The sequence below is a fragment of the Dipodomys spectabilis genome, unplaced genomic scaffold (assembly GCF_019054845.1).
Source record: "Dipodomys spectabilis isolate Male_0828 unplaced genomic scaffold, ASM1905484v1 ptg000140l, whole genome shotgun sequence".
Classification (NCBI taxonomy): domain Eukaryota; kingdom Metazoa; phylum Chordata; class Mammalia; order Rodentia; family Heteromyidae; genus Dipodomys; species Dipodomys spectabilis.
The window spans coordinates 9,058,139-9,081,598 of record NW_024870817.1 but is presented as its reverse complement, the minus strand read 5'-3'; the positions used below and the strand labels follow the sequence as shown (position 1 = coordinate 9,081,598).

Here is a 23,460-nt window from a genome sequence, read left to right as displayed (position 1 = left end):
TTTTTCCAGTGATTCATTACTGACTGTGCATATTCCTATTAATGTGAGAGAATGAAATTCTAATACCCTGAGAACAATTCTTTTCCCTTCAGAATGTATATGAGACTACAGGCCAATAATTCTAACATTATAAAGAAAAGCCTCCATGAATATAAAAATGGATAATATAAAAAAAATGGATAGTGTGATGTACATATACTACCTAAAATATTTATCACCCTTTTCCAAACTCAATTAAATAATCAATTTTCTTGTTCAATTGTGAGGAATATGTCAATACCAATTGTTGGGTTTCATTATTCTCATCCTCTGTGCTCTCAGCTAGCAACTGAGTCAATTTCCTCCACAGTTGATGAAGCTCTTGCTTATCTGCACCTTCTTCCTGCCTTGTCTTTATCAATTTGTGCCATGTTCGTGCTACCTATTGAAAAATAAAAATGTAAATGGCAATAAAATGTGAAAATAAAATTTTTATATACTAATACATAAAAATTGCATATGCACCAAGTCCCATCTGTTAGAAAATCCATTTAAAAAGTTAATTGGGAAATTCTAGTTTTTTAAAAGTACAACAGAGATACCACAGTAGACACAAGTAGGATGACTACATTCAACCATCACCATAATTTACATCTATGGAGATGCCATAAATGTGTCTAAAATAGTTCCCCAGGCAAGACTATTTATCTAACTTCTAAACAATTTACAAAAGGTTTAGTAATTATACCTTAAATTTGAATTTTAATTTACAGCTTCAAAGCATTGTAATTTATCTCTTAAATTCTATTGATAACACTACATGTTAATTTTTGATTTAAGCTTAAAAAAGATTTCTTCTAATAATAGTTTTACTAAAGTAAGTCTAAGACACTAGAAAATCAACCACCAACCTCTAGGTGTTTCTTTTCTTGGTAATACAGATCCACAAGTTTCTTACAGACATCACACCACTTCTGTTTGTCAACGCTTAGGTCAAAAAAAAAAGGGAGAGGGGAGAAGTTAAGGTGTTAATTTGACAATGAAACAAACCAAGGACTTACAACACTAAAAATTAAAAATCCCAATAATATTATCAATTTACATTAGAAAATATTCTCTCTTTATACTACAGTAAAATTTTATGAGTTAAAAATTAAAAAGGTTTTAAAAACTATCTTTCATTACATGGACTGAAAATAATACTAGAATTGCAAAGTTAATTCAATTTTGCTAATAGCAATGTTTTGATGCTATTTCAGTCACAAGAGATTCAGTTACTAACATTTGAGACAATATGCATCCCAACTGGCACTAAGTGCTTAGGGTAGTTCTACATAATTTTCAATCAGCTTAGTAAAGAAACTAGCCTTTCCCCTATATTCATTACCTTTCATAAAGATCCAGGAGCTTTTGGTAAACACCAGGTAAGTCATCCTTGGCATTTATGTGGTTACACTTTTCATACAAGCTTGCTAAGCCCTACAGAAGGAGGAAGTAGTGTTACATTCTTACCAAAATCTCTGTATCTCATTTATTTTACAAAATAATGTGAAAATCTCTAAAGATAACTTATCATAAAGATTATCATAGTTTATAGGTAAAATATATGAGGTTTTCTGGGAAAAAATCTGGAGATAAAATTAAGGGTGTGAGGGTATAGGAAAACACAGATTCAAAAATATTATCTGTGAGTAAATTTTTGTTGAATCTGGATGATAGGCATAAAGTAGTTTATTATGCTATTTGCTTTATTTTCAAAATGCATTTGAAGTGTTTCACACTATTTTTCAGAAAAAAAAATTCAGCACACTTTAGAAAATAGCTTTTTGGAGGTATTATTGATATGTAAATACTGCATACATTAAGATGTACAACTTGGTATCTGATAAATGTACATATTGTGAAATGCATATACTACAACCAGGCTAGTGAAGCCATTACTATTACACAGATACCATTTTGTGTGTATGAGTATATACATGTACTTGATGCACATTTAAGATCCTATTTTATTTGATACTGCTTTATGGATACAGCCAAAAACCCAAGTAGTCTGAAAATTAGTATTTTTACTTCAAAGAAAGATACAGATATCGCCAGGAGCCAATGGCTCATGCCTGTAATCCTAGCTACTCAGGAGGCTGAAATCTAAGGATCATGGATCAAAGCCAGCCAGAGCAGGAAAGTCCCTAAGACTCTTATCTCCAATAAACCACCAGAAAACTGGAAGTGGCGCTATGGCTCAAGTGGTAGAACACTCGCCTTGATCTGAAGAGCTGAGGGATAGCGCCCAAACACAGAGTTCAAGCCCCACAACTGACAAAAAAAAAAAAAAAAAATACAGATATCCTCAGTCAACATATTTTACCACACACCTTAAATTCATATTCATTTTTTAGCTGAGACAAAAAGTCCACTCACCAGAACATACTACTTCCTATTAATATAATTTCAAAGATGTGATTAACATATGAAACAAATTAAATATTAAAGATAAAACATTAGAAAATTCAACTAAAAACAAGAAAAAAGAAAAAACACTACATACAAGACAGAGAATTGAAAATTCTATATTATTTTTAGAAAAGCCTATGATTACGTACTTCTTTTTCCCCAGTTAAGCACAGATCTGGATAAGTATGTACATATTATTAAACTGGAGAGTTACATAATTATTTTTCAACTTTAATCTTTGCATACAAAATAATCCACAATAATCCACAATATCTTGGACAGTGTTGTTTTTCCAAAATAAATTTGAAGTTTAGAAGACCAATAAATAAAAGATTTTTCTTATATGGGGAAAAGGAGAGTTAAGTACTTATTTTCAAATCGTTACCTCTATTTTTAAGAATTAAAAAAAATACAAATTTTCCATACTATAGAAAAATAATGTACACATACCTGCCAAGCTAGTAATTGATCTGGCTCTAGTTCAGCAGCTTTCTTATAAGCCCCCTGGGCCTGATCAGGTTGTTCTAGCTCAGCTGCAGCAACACCAATAAAAACCCAGGCATTATAGTTATTTTTCTCTTGTTTTAAGACTGTCTGATTAAAAAAAAATTAAGACAAGTCATTACATTTTGGCAACTACTGAAGAAATACAATAAAACAACAGTCTGTTAAGGAGTCAGGAAACTGATATATGATGGGACAAATGTAAAATGCTACCTAACCCTTCTGGCTGCAGTGTTTTAAAGGAGAGAGGAAGTTAATGGTACCAGTTTGTAAAGAGTGTAGAATATAAGGTATATTTCTTGAAAGCTGTCCACATGATCCTGATGCTTCCACAAAAAATTCCTTCCTGCTCTTTGAGAATACTGGGTATCCTCCCGTGACATTCCCAGTAAACTCACAAAACTATTCTCTATTTCATTTCACTTCATCCAACTCTAATAATTTTCTTTACCCTAATGTTTTCTATAGTATCCAGATTGATTTTTGTGTGAATTATAAGCTAGAGAAAACTAAAGACACTCTTACATGACTATACCAAATGTATGTTCAAAATAAATAGCAGCTGATCAAAGTTTAAATAACACCTGCCATATGCAACAAAAATTACACATAGAGACTTTTGGAAATAACAGCTACTTACAGGTGGACCCATTGCAACAATGAGATGGACAAGTTGTTATGTCGAAAAACGAACTTTACAACTTTGGTGAGGGGGTGGATGGGGGGAGGTGGGGGAAGTATGGGAAGGGATGAGAAGTGGAATGAAGAGGAGGCAACAATGCTTGATAAGAAATGTACTCGTTATCTTTCCCATGTAATTGTAACTCCTCTGTATAGTATTCTCACAATAAAAAAAAAAAAAGATAAAATGAAATAGCTTGAAGCAGGAAGTAAATACATTCTAGAATGTAGGTAATCTAATATTAGCCTCTCAAAGTTTTACATATTCCAGGCAAAATAAAAGCATTTCTATAAGTTGAACCAGTCAAATCATTATGCTTATATGTTCCCATATAATATTTCTGATAATCACCAGAATATTGTACAAATTCCATTCTGTCCAATAGGGTATCGCCTAAAAAATCCATAATGCTTATGTTCTGAAAGCCAAGTATGATGCAAGGCCCACAACTGCTGAACAAATGCCACAATCAACCACCCATTACTGACTATATGGCTAATGATCACTTTTTCAAATCTGAAACACATTTTAAGGAATAATTAAAAGATGTTGAAAATGAGTATAAAATTCCAAGAAATTGCAGGATACTTGACTCTACCTGTATAAAAAATCCATTCAGGTGCTGAATGTGATCTTGCATGCCTATAATTCCAGCACTGGGGAGGTTGAGTTAAGAGTATTGAGTTTAAGGCCAGTCTGAGCTACATAGCATGTTATAGGGTATACAGCCTGAGGGTACATAGCAATACTCTACAGCTTGTTATGAATGAATCTATCTTGCTTAATTCTCTTGCTAAAAATGAAGGAAGACCAATTCATTTATTTTCAATCAACATCCTAGGTTCCTTCAGATAAGTAATCAGATGCTTGCCATTGATATTTTCTAGTTGGGTCTCTAGTTTCTAGTTGGGTTTCTAGTTGGGTCTCTCCAATACAAATTGTGTACTACTAGGTGGAATTCAAATCTGAATTCTGCAGAAAACCTACAAAAAGAAGACTGCTACAGTACTGAAGTACAATAAAAATGGATTCACATGTGAAGTATTAAATAAGCCAAGTACTTATCTCTACTTTTTTACTCCACCTCTCACCGTGAGTCTGATGAGACTCTTCACCTTCTATATAAGGATTAGTACCGTCACAGCTTCAGGAGTCACTACCAGAAACCTAAACCTCACAAGGGCATCCTTTATCCTTAAATTCTCATCTTCATGCTATATATTTCTCTTGGCCCTGCCCTGTCATCTCCATATTACTCTCCTAATTTTTTTTTTGGTCGGTCATGAGGCTTGAACTCTGGGCCTGGGCACTGTCCCTACCGCTTGAGCCACAACGCTACTTTTGGTTTTCTAGTGGTTTATTGGAGATTAGAGTCTCACGGACTTTCCTGCCCAGGCTGGCTTTGAACCTCAATCCTCAGATCTCAGCCTCCTGAGTAGCTAGGATTATAGGAGTGAGCCACCGGCGCTGGCTCTCCTAAATTCTTTATAGTGACAATTCAAATCAGCCAAGTTTTCTCCATTTTTGAAACATTCCTCTTCTGTTCTTCCTTATTTCAAAAACACTACTACCTTTGAAGCTAATGTGATCAAACCATACCACCAAAAATATGCTTGGTGTTATCAACATTCATGATGTCTCATTGGACATGGTAGCCTGTTAGTTATTAACCTTCATAATACTCTTTCCCCAGAATCTTGATTTCCAGCATGCCAATATCTGCTCTTATATCTTCCCTATTCAATTACAGTTAATGATTTCCATAGCAACAATTCTTAAATCTTTATTATCCCAAATTCGTGACCCCATGCTCTTTTTTGCACTATTTAACACACTACTTTGTATTTTTCACCTATCTTTATCCAGGTCAAAACTCCATGGCCCATCACTGTCACTACTCCCTTGACATCACATCCTGAACTCTTTTGTCTTTTATTCACCTTGCCATTCTCACCATCCATAGTCTAACCACATCATTTCCCTATCTAAATTTGAGAAGCTTTATATAGAAGGAAGAACTACAGCTGAGTTCACCAATTTCACCTTCCAATATGAAAATTCAATGGGCCAGTTCTTCAAATGGGCCTAGTAATCCTTTCAATTCTTACTAGTAACTTTGTTTTCTCACTCACTAAGAATAACAACTGCTTCAAACTTTCTTTTGTCTCAAATCTCTTAGGCGAGCCTCTCCCACTATCAGTTTAAACTTCATCCAAAAAAAAAAAGAGAAGTCATCAGAAGGGACTGTTAACCTTTCTCACCACTAAATCTATAGAGGAAACACTGTATATGATAGAAATAAAAGGCCTATTCTCAAGCTCTAAATCTTATCTTCTCTCACCTTCCCAAGGACTTTACTTGTACCACAACCCTCTATCTTTCCTGAATCTCTTTCTAAAAGGAACATGTTCTTCACACATAAATGAGCATTTGAATCTTGATTCTCTCACCCACAAAACAAATAGAGTTAGAATGTCAACCATTAAAGAATAAACTTTAAGACATATCAGTGTCAACAGGTACTTCGACACATTCAGATATTGAGAACCTGGCCTTGATAATTCATCAATAGAGAAACATACAATTAAGGGTAGCAAAAATAATTTATCCTACTTATAGAGTAAGGTAAGGAGATATGAGTCTAACCACTTTAGTGATTCTTCTAAATGGTTTTACCACTCATGTTGCAATTGAAGAGTAAATGATTCAAATTTTACAGTAATACATACATTGGTAACATACTTCAGAGTACAAGAAACAAATATTGGTTACCTTACAATGTTTCAAAGCTTCTTTGTATTCTTTGTTTCTGATTGCATCTCTTGCACTTTTTAAAGCAGTCTTCACCTCTTTGCTGGACATTCTATTACGGGGAAAAAAGCTTGAGTGACTGCAGAATAATAACTGTAATTGTTTAAATAAACTTAGTCATCTGAAAAGGATGCCTGTGAGTCCCTTTATTTGGACCTTATCTTCAATCTACTACATATATAATTCCCACATCTCCTTAGAGTATTATTCAAATGTCAATTTCTCAAGTGAGACCTACCTGTGATACACTATCGTAAGATTTAATCTTTCTAGCTTCCTACTCAGAGCCACCCCCCATACTGCTTCATACCTTTCCCTTGCTTTATTCTACATCAAAGCAGTTATCACATCTGTTCTACTTATTCATTATCTGCACCCCAATCCCACTAGAATGTGAGTTCCGTGTAGGCAGAATTTAGTCAAAGAGGATTATGGCTTTTCTTTTCAAAATCTAGTCATATATTTCTTTGGTTTTATATATGTAGATCAACCTCTTCATCGGATGTATAATACTATTAGTATACTATGTTAGTGATCTCTCTTTGGTTCACTTTGTACACTTGAACATCTGAAGCCTACAAATCTACTTAATATTTACCCAACTTTGTTCTACCATCCTGATGAAATTAGAAGATAACAGAGTAGGCAGAAAATACAAAGAAAAAAAGTTTCCTTTTTTAACATTCAATTATAACTGAATTTCACTAGTTAATTTTAAGAGACAGTAAGTTTTAAAATCTTTTTTTTTAACTTAGTACTAGGGATTGAACTCAGGCATGCTAGGCAAGTGCTCCCTACTTGTGTAATGCCTCCAACCCAAATATTTACTCGAAATATAAAAATTGAGACATTAAAAATTCAATCTATCTATTGGTAGCACTAGACTCCCCAAACAGGGAGAAAAGTAATATTGTGCCATTACAATTATATAATTTAAAGCAACATAGTCATATGCTCATATCTTTTAGAATAATGTCTATAGGTGAAAACTTGAGATAGATCTTTTATGGTCTACAAATCTTGACAGCCACAGATAAAAAATTTCAATGCTGATTTCACATTCTATTTTCTCAAACCAGTTTCATTTGACAAAATAACCTATAGACTAAAAAGAAGACAACATTAATGATGACAAAAACTGATAGAGACCAATAAGAATTTGGAAGAGGCCCAGAACTGTTAGCTGTAATCCACCAGTATTAAATGGCCTCTAATCCTAGCTACTCAGAAGGCTGAGGTTTAGAAGATCATAGTTAGAAGCCAGCTCTGACAGAAAAGCTCATGAGGCTCCACCTCTAATCAACCAGCAAAAGCAGTGCTAACAATTATTTATTTTACTTAATTAAAAGTGACATTCAAGTGAAATTTGAGATGTCTGTCCAAGTTTAAAAAGAATATAAAAAGTTTCAAAATAATATAAGCCCACCCCAAAATCCAGTCCCTTGCACAACCTCCAATCCCACGGGATTGTGCCCCTTGCTGTCCCTCAATAAACAGTCCTCACCTGTTGAAAAAAAAAAAGTTTCAAAATAAGATCAAGCAAACAAAGACCACAACCTATCCAGGACCAAAAAAAAAAAAAAAATCATCCAGTTCTATCACCCAGTTTTCAATGGGAGCATACAAGATGGAATTAATCAATACTAAAACTAAATGCAGTGGGGGCTGGGAAGGTGGCTCAGTGGTAGTGTGCTTGCCTATGTGCATGCATGTGGTCCTGGGTCAGATTCCTCAGCACCACATAAGCAGAAGTGGTGCCGTGGCTCAAATGGTAGAGTGCTAGCCTTGAGCTGAAGAGCTAAGGGACAGTGCCCAGGTCCAGAGTTCAGGCCCCACAACAGACACACACACAACAAAAACCTAAATGCAGTGTAGGGGCTTGAGGCAGAACTCTAGCTTCTCAGGATTATCTTCTTTTCTCAAACTGTCCCCTAGCTCTTTGTCGGTACAAATAAGCCTCAAGAGCTATTTGGGCAACTTATGTCTACTTCTTCCTGTGTCACATTTTACTGCTTCTTTATCCATAACCTCAGTGTTCAATACCTTTTTCTTTTTGTTTTCCCTGTTCTTTTTCTTGAAGTCAATCATCTTACCCCACTGTTCTAATGACCCATTTTCAAAAAAAGAAACAATTGTACATATTTATGGACATGTACATATGTATATGTATCAATGTACACAACCATTTAGATAGTTAAACATAGAAAATGAATCAAACTAAGGGACTACTTAGGAGAAGGAGAGAAGGAAGGCAAAAGGGAAGGATGTATAACTTTAACACATTGCAAGTATGAGTGTGGCATGCAGAAACTCAATGAGATACCGTCAGTGGACAGGACTGACAGGAGACAGGTGGGCTGGTGGAGGAGAATATGAAAAAGGTTGACTATCACCAAAATAGTTTTTTTTTGCAACTATCAAAATGGAAGAAAAAATTACATGCAGCTACTTGCTGCACATGCTCTAAAGAATGTAATCTAAATCAAGAGAAAGCTGTAAGACATATGAATCATTGTTGAACCAAAGGCTAAACTAAGGAATAATAAGCAGAAGTGCAACAGGAATTCAAAAAAGAAAGAATGTTCTGTGTAAAATAATTACTTGACAAGGAGGGAGAATACATAATATACATTATCTTTACAATAAAAAAAAATTTTTTAAGAAAAAAATTACTTAAGTCACAAACAACTGTCTTCACAAAGAGATATTAAAATGAGTAGACTAAGTAACAGGAATGACAAGAAAAGTAGGCTGAATAGTTCAGAAAGGTCTTACCAAATAATGGGAGAAAATGAATTTAAGTAGAGCCTAAAATTATATAATCTGAAGTCAGACAGACAAGTCTGGGCTTAAATAAAGCAGCAAGAAGGAAACCATCAAAAATTTTTAAAGTTGTATTTTTCCCCCCACCCCCTTCCCACCGCCTAAAGTTGTATTTTTAAAAACACAAGAAACATGCTACATGTTCTCTGGGTAACTAATTCTAGCATCCAATATCCTTCCACATACATGCATATCCATAAGTAGAAGTTCCTATGCATCAATGTAATCGTCTATCCTTTTTCCTTTCCTTCTTCAGTTAGCAAAATATGCTGAAATCCAGGCTCTTTCTCTTCATCTACCATTTGTATAAATATGTATACATGTATGTAAGCATATGAGTTTCAAAGCACAAAGTAATTTGCTACATGCTAGCCCTGAAAAATAGTTCTTTTTTTTTTAGAGGAGGTAGGGTAAAGCCAGAGGCACATTCACCAATTTTTAAACAAGCATTTATTGAAAAGCAACCATTTACCAGGCCTCCTTCAAACCTTTTATAAAGTAAAAACTTATTATCAAAAATGATATGAAACCCAATACTCATCCATTTGGGATATTTCCCTCTATTTTAAGTGCTTTCACCATTTCAAGTGTCTTTAATTTTCTCCACAAACAGCTATTAATGCGTTTCCCTAATATCTCTCTTCCCTAATTTTCCTCCCTCCCATCTGAGATTTTAAAATAAGGGCATTTGCATATTTTTGCAAATTTTCATACAATAAAAATTTTTGTATTTCCATCACACAAAGTTTCTACCCAACGTAAGTTAGATTTAAAAATTAACAACTATATTTTATAAATTAGAAAGTGATCACATAAAAAGGCAATGTTACATGTCCTAAAGTCTTTTGCAGCACCCTCTAGTCCTACTATAGAATCCTAGCTACTTAGGGGGCTGAGACCTGAAGATTCATGGCTCAAAAACCAGCCAAGGCATAAAAGACTACAATGACTCAAAGATTCCATATCCCACTAACCAGAAAAAGGCAGACTAGCAAGTATGGTTCAAGTGGTAAAGTGCTAGTCCAGTAAATGGAAAGCCAGAAATTAAAACCTAGTACTACCAATAAAAAGAAAAAAAAAGCACCCTTTCTGACAGAATATGGTAATGATTAGCAAAAATGATTTATGTTCAGAAGAGTGTCCAAATTAACTACGAAGCCTAAAATTGTACGAGAACTAGCATTATCAGAAGAAATTAAGGGAAGACTATGAAGAAAATAATTAGTGAAGAAATGGGAAAAGGAATTGTTCAAAGTGTGAGATTATCCAGTAAAAAACCTCAATGAATTAAAACAGTTAAAACTAAAGAAAGATCAGATTTAGCTTAACTAAGAACTTTTATGACTTAAGACAAATGTGGAACAGTATACTCAAAAGATTCTGTTTCCGGGGCTGGGAAAGTGGCTCAGTGGTAGAGTGCTTGCCTTGCATGCATGAGGCCCTGGGTTCAATTCCTCAGCACCACATAAGCAGAAAAAACTGGAAGTGGTGCTGTGGCTCAAAGTGGTGGAGCACTAGCCTTGAGCTGAAGAGCTGAGGGACAGTGCCCAAGCCCAGAGTTCAGGCCCCATGACCAGCAAAAAACAAACAGACAAACAAAAGAAATGTGTTTCCCATCAGTGGAGATGAAAAAGCACTATTGAACAAACACTTGGCAGAAATACTGAAGCACTAACAATGTCAGAAAGAAAATAAAACCAGTATCCACTTAGATTCCTCCAGTACTGTGTCTTTGAGGCCTTAAAGTACCTACCTAGTTCCAACCTACTACAGCACTTGTTCTCACCGACACTTCTAGAGAGAAAGTGGAAGAAAAGTTCTGAAATCCTGTCATCAGAATAAGGCCTGTGAAAATAGCCATAGAGAGCGAATATAGATCACAGCAACAGTAGTATGTCACAGGAAAAAATTAAAAGTGATTAAATTAGTTTTATGGCTCCAAATACCAGCAGATATTGTTTCAGTGGAAAGTATGTTCAACAGTCCAAATTAAAACAACTTTTGGAAGTATATCCTGCACAAGAGAAAGCCTAGTTGTATTACCTTTCATATTTATTATTATTTTACGTATGCAGAGTTTTGCTTCACTAGAATGTAAGCTTCTTGTGTTCAGACTCTGGTTCACAAATAGATATTAAGCTCAGGAAATTGTCATAAATTTGTTATTGAACTCGAGACAAAATATCTAGTGAATTAGGGAAAAGACTGCTCAATTTCCAGTCCTGTTCAGAACATCTCCCTGAATAACCTTGAACCAGACATGTAACCTACCCAAATACATTTTCTATCTGCCAGATTGTCAGAATGAGGACTACAGAAAACATCCCACGGAAAAGCACCTAGTACACAATAGGTGTTCAATAAATGCTGAATATAATGTTTACTACATAGTGCTATTTATTAACTATTTAAGGTCTTCTCTTATGATAAAAATGCTATGCAAAAGCCAGATATTAATGTGAGGAGTTGATTTTTAAATAGTTCATTTCCTCTTTTTTCCAATCAAAATGGCAAAAACTAATGCAACGTGCAATTACATGCCTATAATTAAATAAAGAAATTAGCTTGGAGGCAAACATTTCTCCTTCAGAATGATCCAAAAAGAGTTCAACCCTCAAAAGGGGGAGAGCTGATTATTCCACAGTAAAACACTATCTTGCTGAACCCACGCCCATTCACCGAGGCCAGCACACAAGCTAACAAATCTCCCTTTTACATCTCTTTCGAGCTTGATTCCCAATCCTCTGCAATCAGCTAGAACCCCGCCTAGTACGCGAAGCTCCTGGGTAGGCCCCGCTCCACCCCTACCGGAGCACACTACGTCCTGACTGCACCAGCCAGGAGAGGCGATGAGGGGAGGGAGGCCAGACACGTCCCCGGGCCCCACCTCACCCGAGGCGTCCAGCCCGAAGCCCACCCGGAACCGCCCCAGCCAACTAGTGACAGACGCGCCGCCACCTCAGCATTGCCGGGATCCCGCACGTCCAACCCCGCTACGTTTGCGCGGCGCAAAACAAACATCCCCGGGGTCCGATCTTGTTCCTCTCTCACACAATCATTTCTCCACACTGCTCGTAAGCGCCAACTTCTGCAATAGTGACACCGACAAGGAACCCACCTGGGACAGATGCGGGGCCCCTCAAATGCCAAGCCTGGACGGAGGGCGCATGCGCCTTTACCAGGTACCCATCACGTGACCGGGGGGGGTGGAGGAGGAAGAGGGGAAAATTTAGTTCGTTCGGTGTTTGATGAAAATGTCTGCGTGTTAAGGCCTGTGCGCATGTGCGCCCTCTGAGCCTTCTGGGAATTGTAGTTCTCCGGATGATGTTCTGCGTTACTGAACGGTACAGAAACCAAATTGCAAGTTCGCTGTCCAGGCGCTCCGCGGCCGAGGAGAGACTTCCAGAGGCGGCGGGCCCAGTGGCCGCGGTGCGGAACCGCCACCTGCCATGCTACTGCTATGGGTGTCGGTGGTCGCAGCCTCGGTGCTGGCAGCGCCGACGCCGACGCCCGTGCCGACACCAGTGCCGACCCTGACCCCGACCCCGACCCCGACCCCGACCCCCAACTCAGGGAACGTGAAGCCGGGAGAAGTCAAGCAGCCTAACGTGGTGCTGGTCGTGAGCGACTCCTTCGTGAGTACCGGGAGGGTCGACGGCAGTCGCTACTGCGGGTCTCAAACTCTGTTCCGGGCTGCCTGACACCCTGGTCCAAAACATGTTCGATGCACACACCTACACCATGTACACGTGCGGACGTGTAAAGCCACAGCGAGTAGAACGCTTTCTGGTAACATCTTTTCTCAAATTAGCTTCCTTACGCAGGCTGGACTCGAACTCGTGTCCTGAGCGATCTCCCCTACCGTCTCAGCCTTTCCTCAGCCTTCCTCAGCGCAAATCTTTCATGATTGTTCGTGTTTTTCAACTGTGAATAAACTTTGATTCCCTTGGGAAGCAAAATAATATTCTTCCATCTCCATAAAAGCTTTCCAGAAAACATTTGCCAGTTCGCCTAAGTTTGCAGGAATATGTGGATGAGAAGTGAAGAGATTCATTTCATTTCCTTACTAAGGTCTCTAATCTTGCAATGATTTAAATCTACTCCTTCATACTACAGAAGAATTCTATGTATGCATATGTATGTGTGTATATGTATATGTATATATACATATATGTAGTTTTAAATTGGAGCCGAAACTCGCAGAATGATCTCACAATTTCTTCCCACTTTGTGAAATATATGTATTTTCTAAGTTTGTCCACCTCAAAGTCCTAGAAATAATAAGCCCCTAAGTGTTGGTTTCTATTAAGACTATGAGGAGATTTACACACATATGAAAATAGTCATTATTACAAATTATGATGGTGCTGAATGCACCTCAAGGATACAGTCAAAGCACTCTTCAGACTCTTCAGATTTGAAATATTCCCTCTGGTTACACTATACCAGTTTATTAAACAGATTCTTGAAATTAAGATCTGTTTTTTTTATAACTCTTAAGGCAGTAAGACAGGGCACTTAAACCAGTACTTGTGGCAAAAAAAAAAAAAAAAAAAAAAAAACCCAGTACATTAATTTTACTTTAAGGAGATAAATATAAAAGCTTTTGTAGGGAGGGAGGATTGGGGTCTTGTTTTATTTGTAGTGTTGGGATGTAAACTCAGAGCTTCACCATTACTAAACAGACACTGTAGTGTTTGAGACATGCCTCCAGGTAAAAATCTTAAAAATAATATTTCAAACCTTTATGATGTCTTGAAATTTCCCCAAGGGCATTTGCCAAATGAAAAAAGGTTTATTCAAGAAAATCTTTTAAAGATACTGAACCAAGCATAGCTTCACAGAGGCAAGTGTAGCTCAGAAGACAAGGTTCCCTTTCCTCTTAGTGTAAATCACAGGTTACTGTATCTCATCAAAAGTGACAACTACCAGCGTACTCATCTCCAAATCAAAGCTGAAGACACTAAATTTCAGGTGAGTGAAGATGAAATATTGAGGATCCATTTCCTCCATTCACTTCACATTAGAGGACAGAGGCTCTATACCAGGTACATCAGGCAAAGGATGCTAGTGCCTCACTTGTTCTTACTCCAATTTACTAGTATAACAAAGATTTCAGTAGGAAAAACAAGCTAAGGAGACCAGACAATCTTCTGCAAAAGAAGCAGCAGAGAGGAAATGAGAACCTCAGCATAAAATAAGGAAACTTTTAGCCACATTGCCAATGACGAAAGGGATGCATTGATCAAGATGTATACTACTGACATTTTGAATTAAAACCCCTTTATACAACTACTTAAAGATTTTTTTTAAGACAAAAGCCTGAGATGCCAAAAGCAGAAAGGAAAAAGCTGACATTGTCTTAGAATATAAAAGAATTGCATGTAAATTAACATTCCCTTATATAATAGGTAACAACTATGTCAACAGATTAGATAGATGAAATAGGTCTTGTACAGTCATATTGAAATCTTCTGCTACTGTGAATTTCATGATTAGAGTTAAATAATTTTCTTTTTTTATAATGTAATCAGTTAAATTCCTTTATTCTAGGATGGAAGATTAACATATCATCCCGGAAGTCTGGTAGTGAAACTTCCTTTTATCGACTACCTGAAAGCGCAAGGCACTTCCTTTCTCAATGCCTATACAAACTCTCCAATCTGTTGTCCATCACGTGCAGGTATGGACATGCTTAATGGATCCCCAAAAATATATTCTCAGTTTAAAACATTATTCCCAAAAGAATATTGAAGTCATATTTAACACCTAATAAAAGTATTTTGATATGAGATGTGTTCTAAAGTATATAGTGAGTATTGTGAGGATGTTAGAATTTTACTTTTTAATATAAGGAATTTTTGTTATCTAAGATACTGATTGTATTTAAGATCTAATCATATGTTTTTGATTTATTTCCTTGTGATTCTTGACTAAGAACCTTCTGACTAACCAAATGAGGAAATACACTTCCTGAAAGCGTTCAATCTCCAAAGAGATATTAAGTAGAACTTCGATGTTGCTAAACAGGATTTCTCATACTCAAATTTGTCTCTTCTGTCTCATTTCACTTCTGTCTCAAATCTAATTGTTGACTTTTTTTACAATAATTTAAAAAATAATTTTTACAATCATTTACAATAATAATTTACAATAATTTAATAATTTTTACAATAATTTAATAATTATGCCTACAAGTAGGCATAATTTTAATTGCAAAATGCCAGTGTCTACTGTCTGACAATTGCATTCCTTTTCTTCTGTACTTCTGTTCTATGATTATCTTCCTAGAAACCCATAACTAGGATTCAACAATATGGTTTCATCTGAAAGTTACTGAGATGATATTCTCTGCGATGGCAAGCTCTTTCACCTATATTTTCAACACTGTGAGCTACATTATCACCAATACTTAAAGGAAACCTAAACTACATTTAAAATAATTTTTCAATAATGAAACCTCGGACATATTTAAGAACATTTTTGCTCCTTTTTTATCCTGTATTGACTTGAAATCTGATCTTTAGTGGGCCACATTTACATGGCAAGTCACTCCAATTCCTTTTCTACAAAATGCTGTTTATGCAGTGTCCCTTACAGCATAGTCAACATTAAAAATGTGATAAATAAATTCCAAAATGTTACAGATAACAGACTGCCTAAAAGAAAGAGAAGTAATAACAGAAACTAATATTTAATTGCACTTACTCTATGTGACAATATTCTAAGTGCCTTATATATTAATGTATATAATTCTCAAAATATTTCTACAAGGTAGATAACACCATTATCCCCATTTTTTCAGGGGAAAACTAAAATATATACAAAGTTAGGTAACTAATCAAAAGCCACTCACTAAGTTCAGTGATTGGTATACAAACCCAGGTAATTCCCTGAGGCAGCTCTCAGAAAGCATTTTTTTAAAGAAGAGAACAGAAAGCTTATTCCAATGGGAAAAGAAAAAGAGCATCTGTTAAATTAGAAGTCATAGAAAATGACTCAATTTTTTATGAAGATATAGTGAGAAGACAAGGAATAGGGAAAATCCATAAAGATGCAGGTGAGACAAGGTCTACACTTAGTTGATTGATTTTTTCATTTTTTTATTGTCAAGGTGATGTACAGAGGGGTTACAGTTACTTAAGTAAGGTAATAAGTACATTTATTGAAAAATGGTTACCCCTTCCCTCATTTTTCTCCCACTTTCCCTCCCCACAGTTGACTGAATTATGATGTAGAAATTAACCAAAAAATACTTTAGAGATTGCTTTTATGTCCACAAATGGCTAGTTATGCAGGCTTTGTATTTAGTCCCCACTGAAATGCAGCTTAAATACTGTAAGCAACTTGACTTCTCAGACCCAGTCAACTCATCTATTAAATGGAAGAAGTAATTCCTTGATGAGTAGTCCCACAAATAAAGTGAGATGTAATTATAAATGTCTTGTAAGTTTAGTACTTCATAAAGGTATGTCTTATTCTAGAGCATGCACTCCAAACTAGTAGATTTCTCTTTGAGTACTTGCCTTAATATTTAAAACAACATATTAAACTTTAATCAAAATTTCTTTGTTTTCTCTCTAGCAATGTGGAGTGGTCTCTTCACTCACTTAACAGAATCTTGGAATAATTTTAAAGGTCTAGATCCAAGCTATACAACATGGATGGATGTAATGGAGAAACATGGTTACCAATCACAAAAATTTGGGAAAATAGACTATACTTCTGGACATCACTCTGTTAGGTAAAAACAAACAAAACAGAAATAATCCTAATGGTTGCCCTCTGCTATTATGCATTCATTTGCTTTTGTTAAAAATGTTATTTAAAATATATGTTAACATTATATTAAAATAAATTTCTTAGTTCCTCAATTGTGTTAGTTTGGATAAAGCATCAGCACTCTATAATCTTCTTAAAATATTAAAATTGCTAATATTCTTGTAATTTTGTTTGCAAGTCTATAGGTAGCATTTGTGAGACTGTTTAGCTCTTAAGTTATTTGGGTTGAGTTTCCATGATATAATGGCAACTTTATCAATTATTTTACAATGTGCTTTTTAAACCATGGTCCACTATTTGCCCTTTTCAGTTCTGTCTAATTTACTCTTAACTTTTTACCTTTCATTTTAGTAAACCCTAAAAATTCAGGTAGGCAGTTTATCTGGAGGTATAATTCAGTGGTACAGTACATGCTTAGCATGCACTCCATCCTCAACAAAAATAAATAAATAAATCAGACAGCCAAGCATTGTGGTTAAAGTAAAGGGCTAAAATAGATTGCCTATTTTTGAATTCCAATCTTCCTGTTTACCACTAAGTTTGTAATAGTGTAATTTTGGACACATTGAAGCTAACTGAAGTTTATTTCTCTAGCATATTCACTCACCAAGCTACTACTACCATTTCTTGCCCAAATTACTGGAATGTATTTACAACTGTACTCTTGCTCTATCAAATCCAATTTCTAGCCATCAAAAATGATCTTCCTAAATTACATACCTAACTGATCACATAATTTATGTCTCACAATCTTTCTATTGCCAGGCTCCAGTGTCTCACACCAGTAATCCTAGCTGCTCAGGAGGCTAAGATCTGAGGATAGTGGTTCAAAGTCAGCAGGAAGGTCCATGAGACTCTTATCTCCAATTAACCACCAGAAAACTGGAAGTGGCGCTGTGGCTCAAAGTGGTAGAGTGCTATCTTTGAGTGAAAAAGCTGAGACTTATCTCCAAGTAACAGCCAAAAATAAAGCTAGAAGATGTGTGGCTCAAGTGGTAGAATGCTTTCCTTTAGCCTAAAAGCTCAGGAATAGTACCCAGGCCTTGAGTTCAAGCTCCAAAACTGGAACAGGAAAACAAACACTTCACATCTACATGGTTTTTAAGACCCACATCTAGCCTCTGTTTATTTAATTTCATATCACTCTCATCCACAGTATACACCTGCTCTTTAAAATTTTCTGTAATGTACTTTTTGTTGACTACTCCCCAACTTTGTCCTGTGAAAAATCTTGTATTCTGTCTTGGGAATGTAGCAGAAAGACAGGGACAGAGAGGAGATAAGACAGGTGGCTTTGAATCAGCAGAGCACAGCTGAATGTCCAGCTGCCCTGCTACCATTCTTGTAAACTTGGGCAAGTTATTTGTTAATAGTCACTACTTTATTGGATGTTTGAGTTTGGTCTTAAATAATATAAGGGATTAAGTAATATAAAGGATTTAACAGTGCCCAGCATAAACATTCAGTGCAGCAGGTGTATTGCTATTTCAATGGTATAACCAGAATTACAGTTCAATATATAGGCAACTCCTTAATTTTCTAATATGCTATATACATTTCTAATTACTTCATGAAATTTCACTAGTTTCCCTTTAAAATGCAGATTTAGTTTGTGTGTATATATAGATATAATACCCATCCTCTAGTAAGCATCAGTTTACTTTCAACTTTTATAAAATAAAATTTTAGATTCTATGTATGAGGGAGATCGGTACTTGCCTTTTTGTGTGTGGCTTATTTCACTTAACATAATTTCCTCCAGTTCCATCCTTTTGTCATAAATGATAGGATTTCATGCTGAATAGTGGCAGGTATGTATATATATCACATTTTCCTTATCCATTTATCATTTATCAGCTAGTGAACACTTAGGTTGATTCCATCTTGCTACTGTAAATCCATTGAAGTGAACATTGGAGTGCAGATGTCTATTTGATATACAGAATTTTTCTTTCAGTATATACCCAAGAGTAATATAATAGGATCTTAGTTATATTTTTTGGTTGTTATTTCTTCTGAGAATCTCCATACACACTTACATAGTGGCTATCCTAATTTATACCTCCATAAACCATTTTCCCCACATCACTTGCAATCTTTGTTGGTTTGAGAGAGGTTTTTTTGTGTGAGGTTTTGGGGTTTCAACTCAAGGACTTTGGCTTACTAGGCACGTGCTGTGCCACTGAGCCACGCACTCAAGCCCATCTTTTGTATTTTGACAACAGCCACTCTAAGTTGGTCACATGATATCCCTCCTTTTTTTGGTTCACATTTCCCAGATGTTGAGCCCATTTTAATGTACCAGTTGGCCATTTGTGTGATAGACTTTACAGTGTCTATTCATTTTTAGTTGGTGATTTTCTTACTGAGTAATTATATATTCTGAATGGTAACTTCTTGTCAGATTATAGTTTGCAAATATTTTGTCCCATTCTGTAGATTGTTTCTTCATCTGTTCCCTTTTCTGTGCAGAAGCTTTTTAGTTTGATGCAATTCCATTTGTTCATTTTTGCTATTGTGTCTTGTGTTTGGAGGGGTCTTATCAAAAAAAAAAAATCTTGGCCAATTTAAGGGAAGCATTTCCTCTGTGTTTTCTTCTCTTAGTTTTATTACTTACATTTAAGTCTTAAGTCTATTTTGAGTTGTAAGACTGTTATCCTTTTTAGTAAGTCAAGTTGATACAGAGCAGGATATAACTACTCATATTATCCTATTTGAAATCATTTCCTCTCTTTGTTTCCAGGAATAAAAAGGATCTAAGATTGACTGTTTTTTATTCCCTGTAAGCTTCATTCTCAGATATGAAATGGTTAGATTATGACCTTGTGGATCCTTTCCTTTTTCACTGTTTTACCCTAACACTAGCCAGTATACTGTGGGTACACAATTAAATGTTTAGTGAGTGAAGTGGTGAATGAACGAGTGAAAGAGTAGAAGTTTTACTGATTTCCCTATAGCTTACATTTTGATAAATATTGCTCCTATTTGCCCCAGGGTCATAGCATTTGTTCATTATTAATGTGGATGTGTGTGTGTCCTCAGCTAAAATCATATTCAGTTTTATTTTTTTGGTGGTGTAATTATACTTAGCCAAGAACCACTTATATGTTGATATTTGAAATATGAAAGATAGTTTTGAGGATAATAATAGCTTGCAGTATATTTGTGTTTACTCTCTTCCTCATCAGAGTTTAGGAAATTGAAGTAAACTATTAGTATGACTTGTGTGGTTTTTGTATGCACCTGTACAACCATTTGGCTGACAAATAGGTTAAGAATTCTGTTAATAGTATATCAGAAAGGTCATAGAAATATAACATATTTCATATTTTTCTTATAAGTTTAAAATGGATCTCAGAAAAAAAAATGTTTCAATATCAAAATTCACAAATAGGGCCATTCGATGTTGTTATAGATTATCAAATCAAAACTTGAATTTTGATAACTTTTTATTGAATTTGGCCACATTTTTTGGAGGGGAAAGTACTGGAGTTTGAATTCAGTGTCTCACTTGACCTATACCCCCAGCTTTTTTCTTTGTTTTTCAAATTAGGATCTTGAGTACTTTTTCCAGGGCTAGTCTCAAAATGCAATTCTAATTCTGCCTCCCAAGTGTCTAGGATTCTAGGCATGTACCACTATACCTAGCTTATGATTCATTTTTTAAGGTAAGATCTAACTATGCAGCCCAGACTGGCCTCAAATCCCCAGTGTTCCTGCATCAGCTCCCCAAGTGCTAGGATTTCCAGGTATCTTATCACCACACTCTGCTTCAAACAGGCCACTTTGGACCTGCATTATTTTCAGCCAGAATTACAAGTTTCTTTACTACTGTAGTACTTCCATCTGTCTTTTTTTAGATGTCAGGTGACCCTTTCTTATTGTTTCAGTTGAGGAACACGAATCTAACTAAATGTCTCATACTATGTGTAGCATACTGAAACATACTGGGAACTCCACAGGTTGTACATTTGTTTCCTCTGTTTTCTTTTTACAGTATTGCTGGGGTTGAACCTAGAGTACAATTGTTTCTTCTGGACAGTTGTTAAACAGGTATTGGTAGCACTATTCATAAAAATGCCACTTACTGTAATGCCATAAGCAAGTTATTTAGCTACTTAGAATCTCAGGCTTCCCAGAACAGAAGACTGTCTTCCCAGAACTCTGAGGTCAAAGAATTTCAAGTTTGAGGCCAGTCTATGCTATATAAGCCAACTTTGTTTCTCAAAAAAGTCTTCTACTCTGAAGTTCTGTAATTTCAGTGGAGTACCACTAAATGACATAAAAATTATTGATATTTGTTTACCCCTCCCTTTCACACAATATATACTATATTTATATAGGTTTAAATTCAAATTTGCTATATCTTCTTATCAGTTTAGGGGGTCTGGACTTTGTGTTTTGGGATATTATTTTTGTTTTTGTAGTACTGGAGATTGAACCTAAGCTCTCATCCACACTAGGTATGCACTCTACCACTGACCTACATTACCAGCCCTCTTATCAATTGAAAAGAAACATTTAGATTTGTATTTACTTTAAAATTTATAATTTCAGTTATTTTTGCTTTAAGGCAAAACTTTTTTACCAATATATTTGCAGTATCTAAAATAATGCTTCTCAACCGAAGGCAATTTTGCTTTTCCTGAGGATCTTTCAATGTCTGGAGACATTTCTGTTTGACACCATTTGGAAGCGATGCTGCCATCTAGTCTACAATGCACAAGGTTACCCCTTCCATAAAACATTAACAAGCTCAAAAATGAAGAAATTGAGAAACCATCTAATACATGTATTATATGTTTGCCAGCATGGTCTTAAGAGTGTCACACCTAAATAAGCAATTGCCTGCATTTTAAATCTTTATTCTTCTAGATTCTTAGGGACAAGATTCTAAGAATGCTAGGATGTGAGGATTTTTTTATTTTTAATTAACAAAACCAAGCAAAACTCTTTAGAAGTATACAGATTAGGATATAGTTTATTTTATATAGAATTATTCAAAACTATATTTCTAATATCAGCATAATTTAATAATGAACTTTAACATTAATAGTATCCCTAAATATTAAGACTAAAAGATGATCCTTATTTTAGTTCTTATAGTAAAACTGGGAATTTGCACTATCCATAAGCATTTTTTAAATGAGCTATATGCTCATTTGAAACAGACACTGTTTTAACATGATTTAAATACAATAGTATTCAAATTTTTCCAGTCATTGTATTTAATAGTATCGGAAGAGAAAGTAAACAACCTGCTATCTTGTTTTTGTTAGTTTAAAAATGTAAAATCAAGTTATCTGTCATTTCATCTTATCATTGTAATTATGTGTGTTCTCTGTTCATGGAACTTGATGTTTTTCTAAGCCAAGTCATGATAGGCAATCTTCAGTCATTTGAAATAAGTGAAAAATAAAGATCTTCCAAATGAGAAAAATGCTTTGGGAAATTGTGAGGCTTGAGCCTGGTGTGAAACAGCAAAGGAAAGGGCGTTAGATGGGCCAGAATTCCTATAAGGAACAAATGAAAACTCAGGCTTTGAAGATTATGTAAGGATTTGAATAATAGACTAAGACAGGTGGCAGTAAAGGAAAGCAATCATCAACTGCTAATGCTGCCCTCCTGTTCTCTCAGGCCTCTAAGCCAGAATGACAGAGGGGGAGCAGTAGAAATCAGAATGATGACCAAACAGCTCTTCTCTTCCACTTTGAATGGTCGTATATCTCATCCATATCCACTATTAGTTTATAGTCTAACATTGTATATACTTTCAGATCAATTTTATTCATAATGAGTTTATTTATTTCCCCAAAACTGCAAAAGGCATTGTTCATGTTGGTAGTTTGGTGTTTGGTTTCAGAACTCCCCATCTTTTTTTATTGATAGTAAATAAAATTTTGTAAGGCAACTATTTACAAATTGTCTGCAGTACTCTGAGAAATTTTAACTGCTCCCAGATATTTGGGGTAGCCCTCGGTTTGCAATTCTCAACTGGGACACATTAAGAGGCTGAGGCAGACTTTGACTAGCCTAACATTATAGCCAGGTTTGCATTTGTTTTGTGAGTTTCTTTTTTCTTTTTTTAAAGCTTTTATTTTGCTATCTCTAACTCTCTGTCTCTGTTTCTCTTTCTTTCTTTCTTTCTTTTCTTTTCTTTTTTTTGGGGGGTCCAGTCGTGGGTCCTGAACTCTGGGCCTGGGTGCTGTCCCTCAGTTCTTCAGCTCAAGGCTAGCACTCTACCACTTGAGCCATAGCACCACTTCCGGCTTTTTTTCTGCTTATGTGGTGCTGAGGAATCGAACCCAGGGCCTCATGCATGCAAGGCAAGTGCTCTACCACTGAGCCACCTTCCCAGCCCTTGTTTTGTGAGGTTCATAGACATCTATGAAACTTAACAGATTTTATACATGTTATATTTCCAA

At 35.6% G+C, this 23,460-nt stretch overlaps 2 protein-coding genes across 2 annotated transcripts in view; one reads left to right on the top strand and one right to left on the bottom strand.

Moving 5' to 3' along the window:
- Ttc37 (tetratricopeptide repeat domain 37) overlaps positions 1-12,426 on the bottom strand; it is an 87,259-nt gene extending 74,833 nt beyond the window's left edge. Inside the window, exons 1-6 of the mRNA XM_042691098.1 lie at positions 12,372-12,426; positions 6,392-6,482; positions 2,884-3,027; positions 1,367-1,458; positions 891-966; positions 281-421 (exon numbers count right to left, since the gene is read on the bottom strand). Of these exons, the coding sequence (XP_042547032.1) occupies positions 281-421; positions 891-966; positions 1,367-1,458; positions 2,884-3,027; positions 6,392-6,481 (543 nt within the window). The 5' untranslated portion in view covers position 6,482; positions 12,372-12,426. The remainder of the gene's footprint in view (positions 1-280; positions 422-890; positions 967-1,366; positions 1,459-2,883; positions 3,028-6,391; positions 6,483-12,371) is intronic.
- A 148-nt stretch (positions 12,427-12,574) lies between these two features.
- The window catches only part of Arsk (arylsulfatase family member K), a 28,854-nt gene continuing 17,968 nt past the window's right edge, over positions 12,575-23,460 (top strand). The window contains exons 1-3 of the mRNA XM_042691099.1: positions 12,575-12,888; positions 14,807-14,936; positions 16,838-16,997. Coding sequence (XP_042547033.1) covers positions 12,703-12,888; positions 14,807-14,936; positions 16,838-16,997 — 476 coding nt within the window. The 5' untranslated portion in view covers positions 12,575-12,702. The remainder of the gene's footprint in view (positions 12,889-14,806; positions 14,937-16,837; positions 16,998-23,460) is intronic.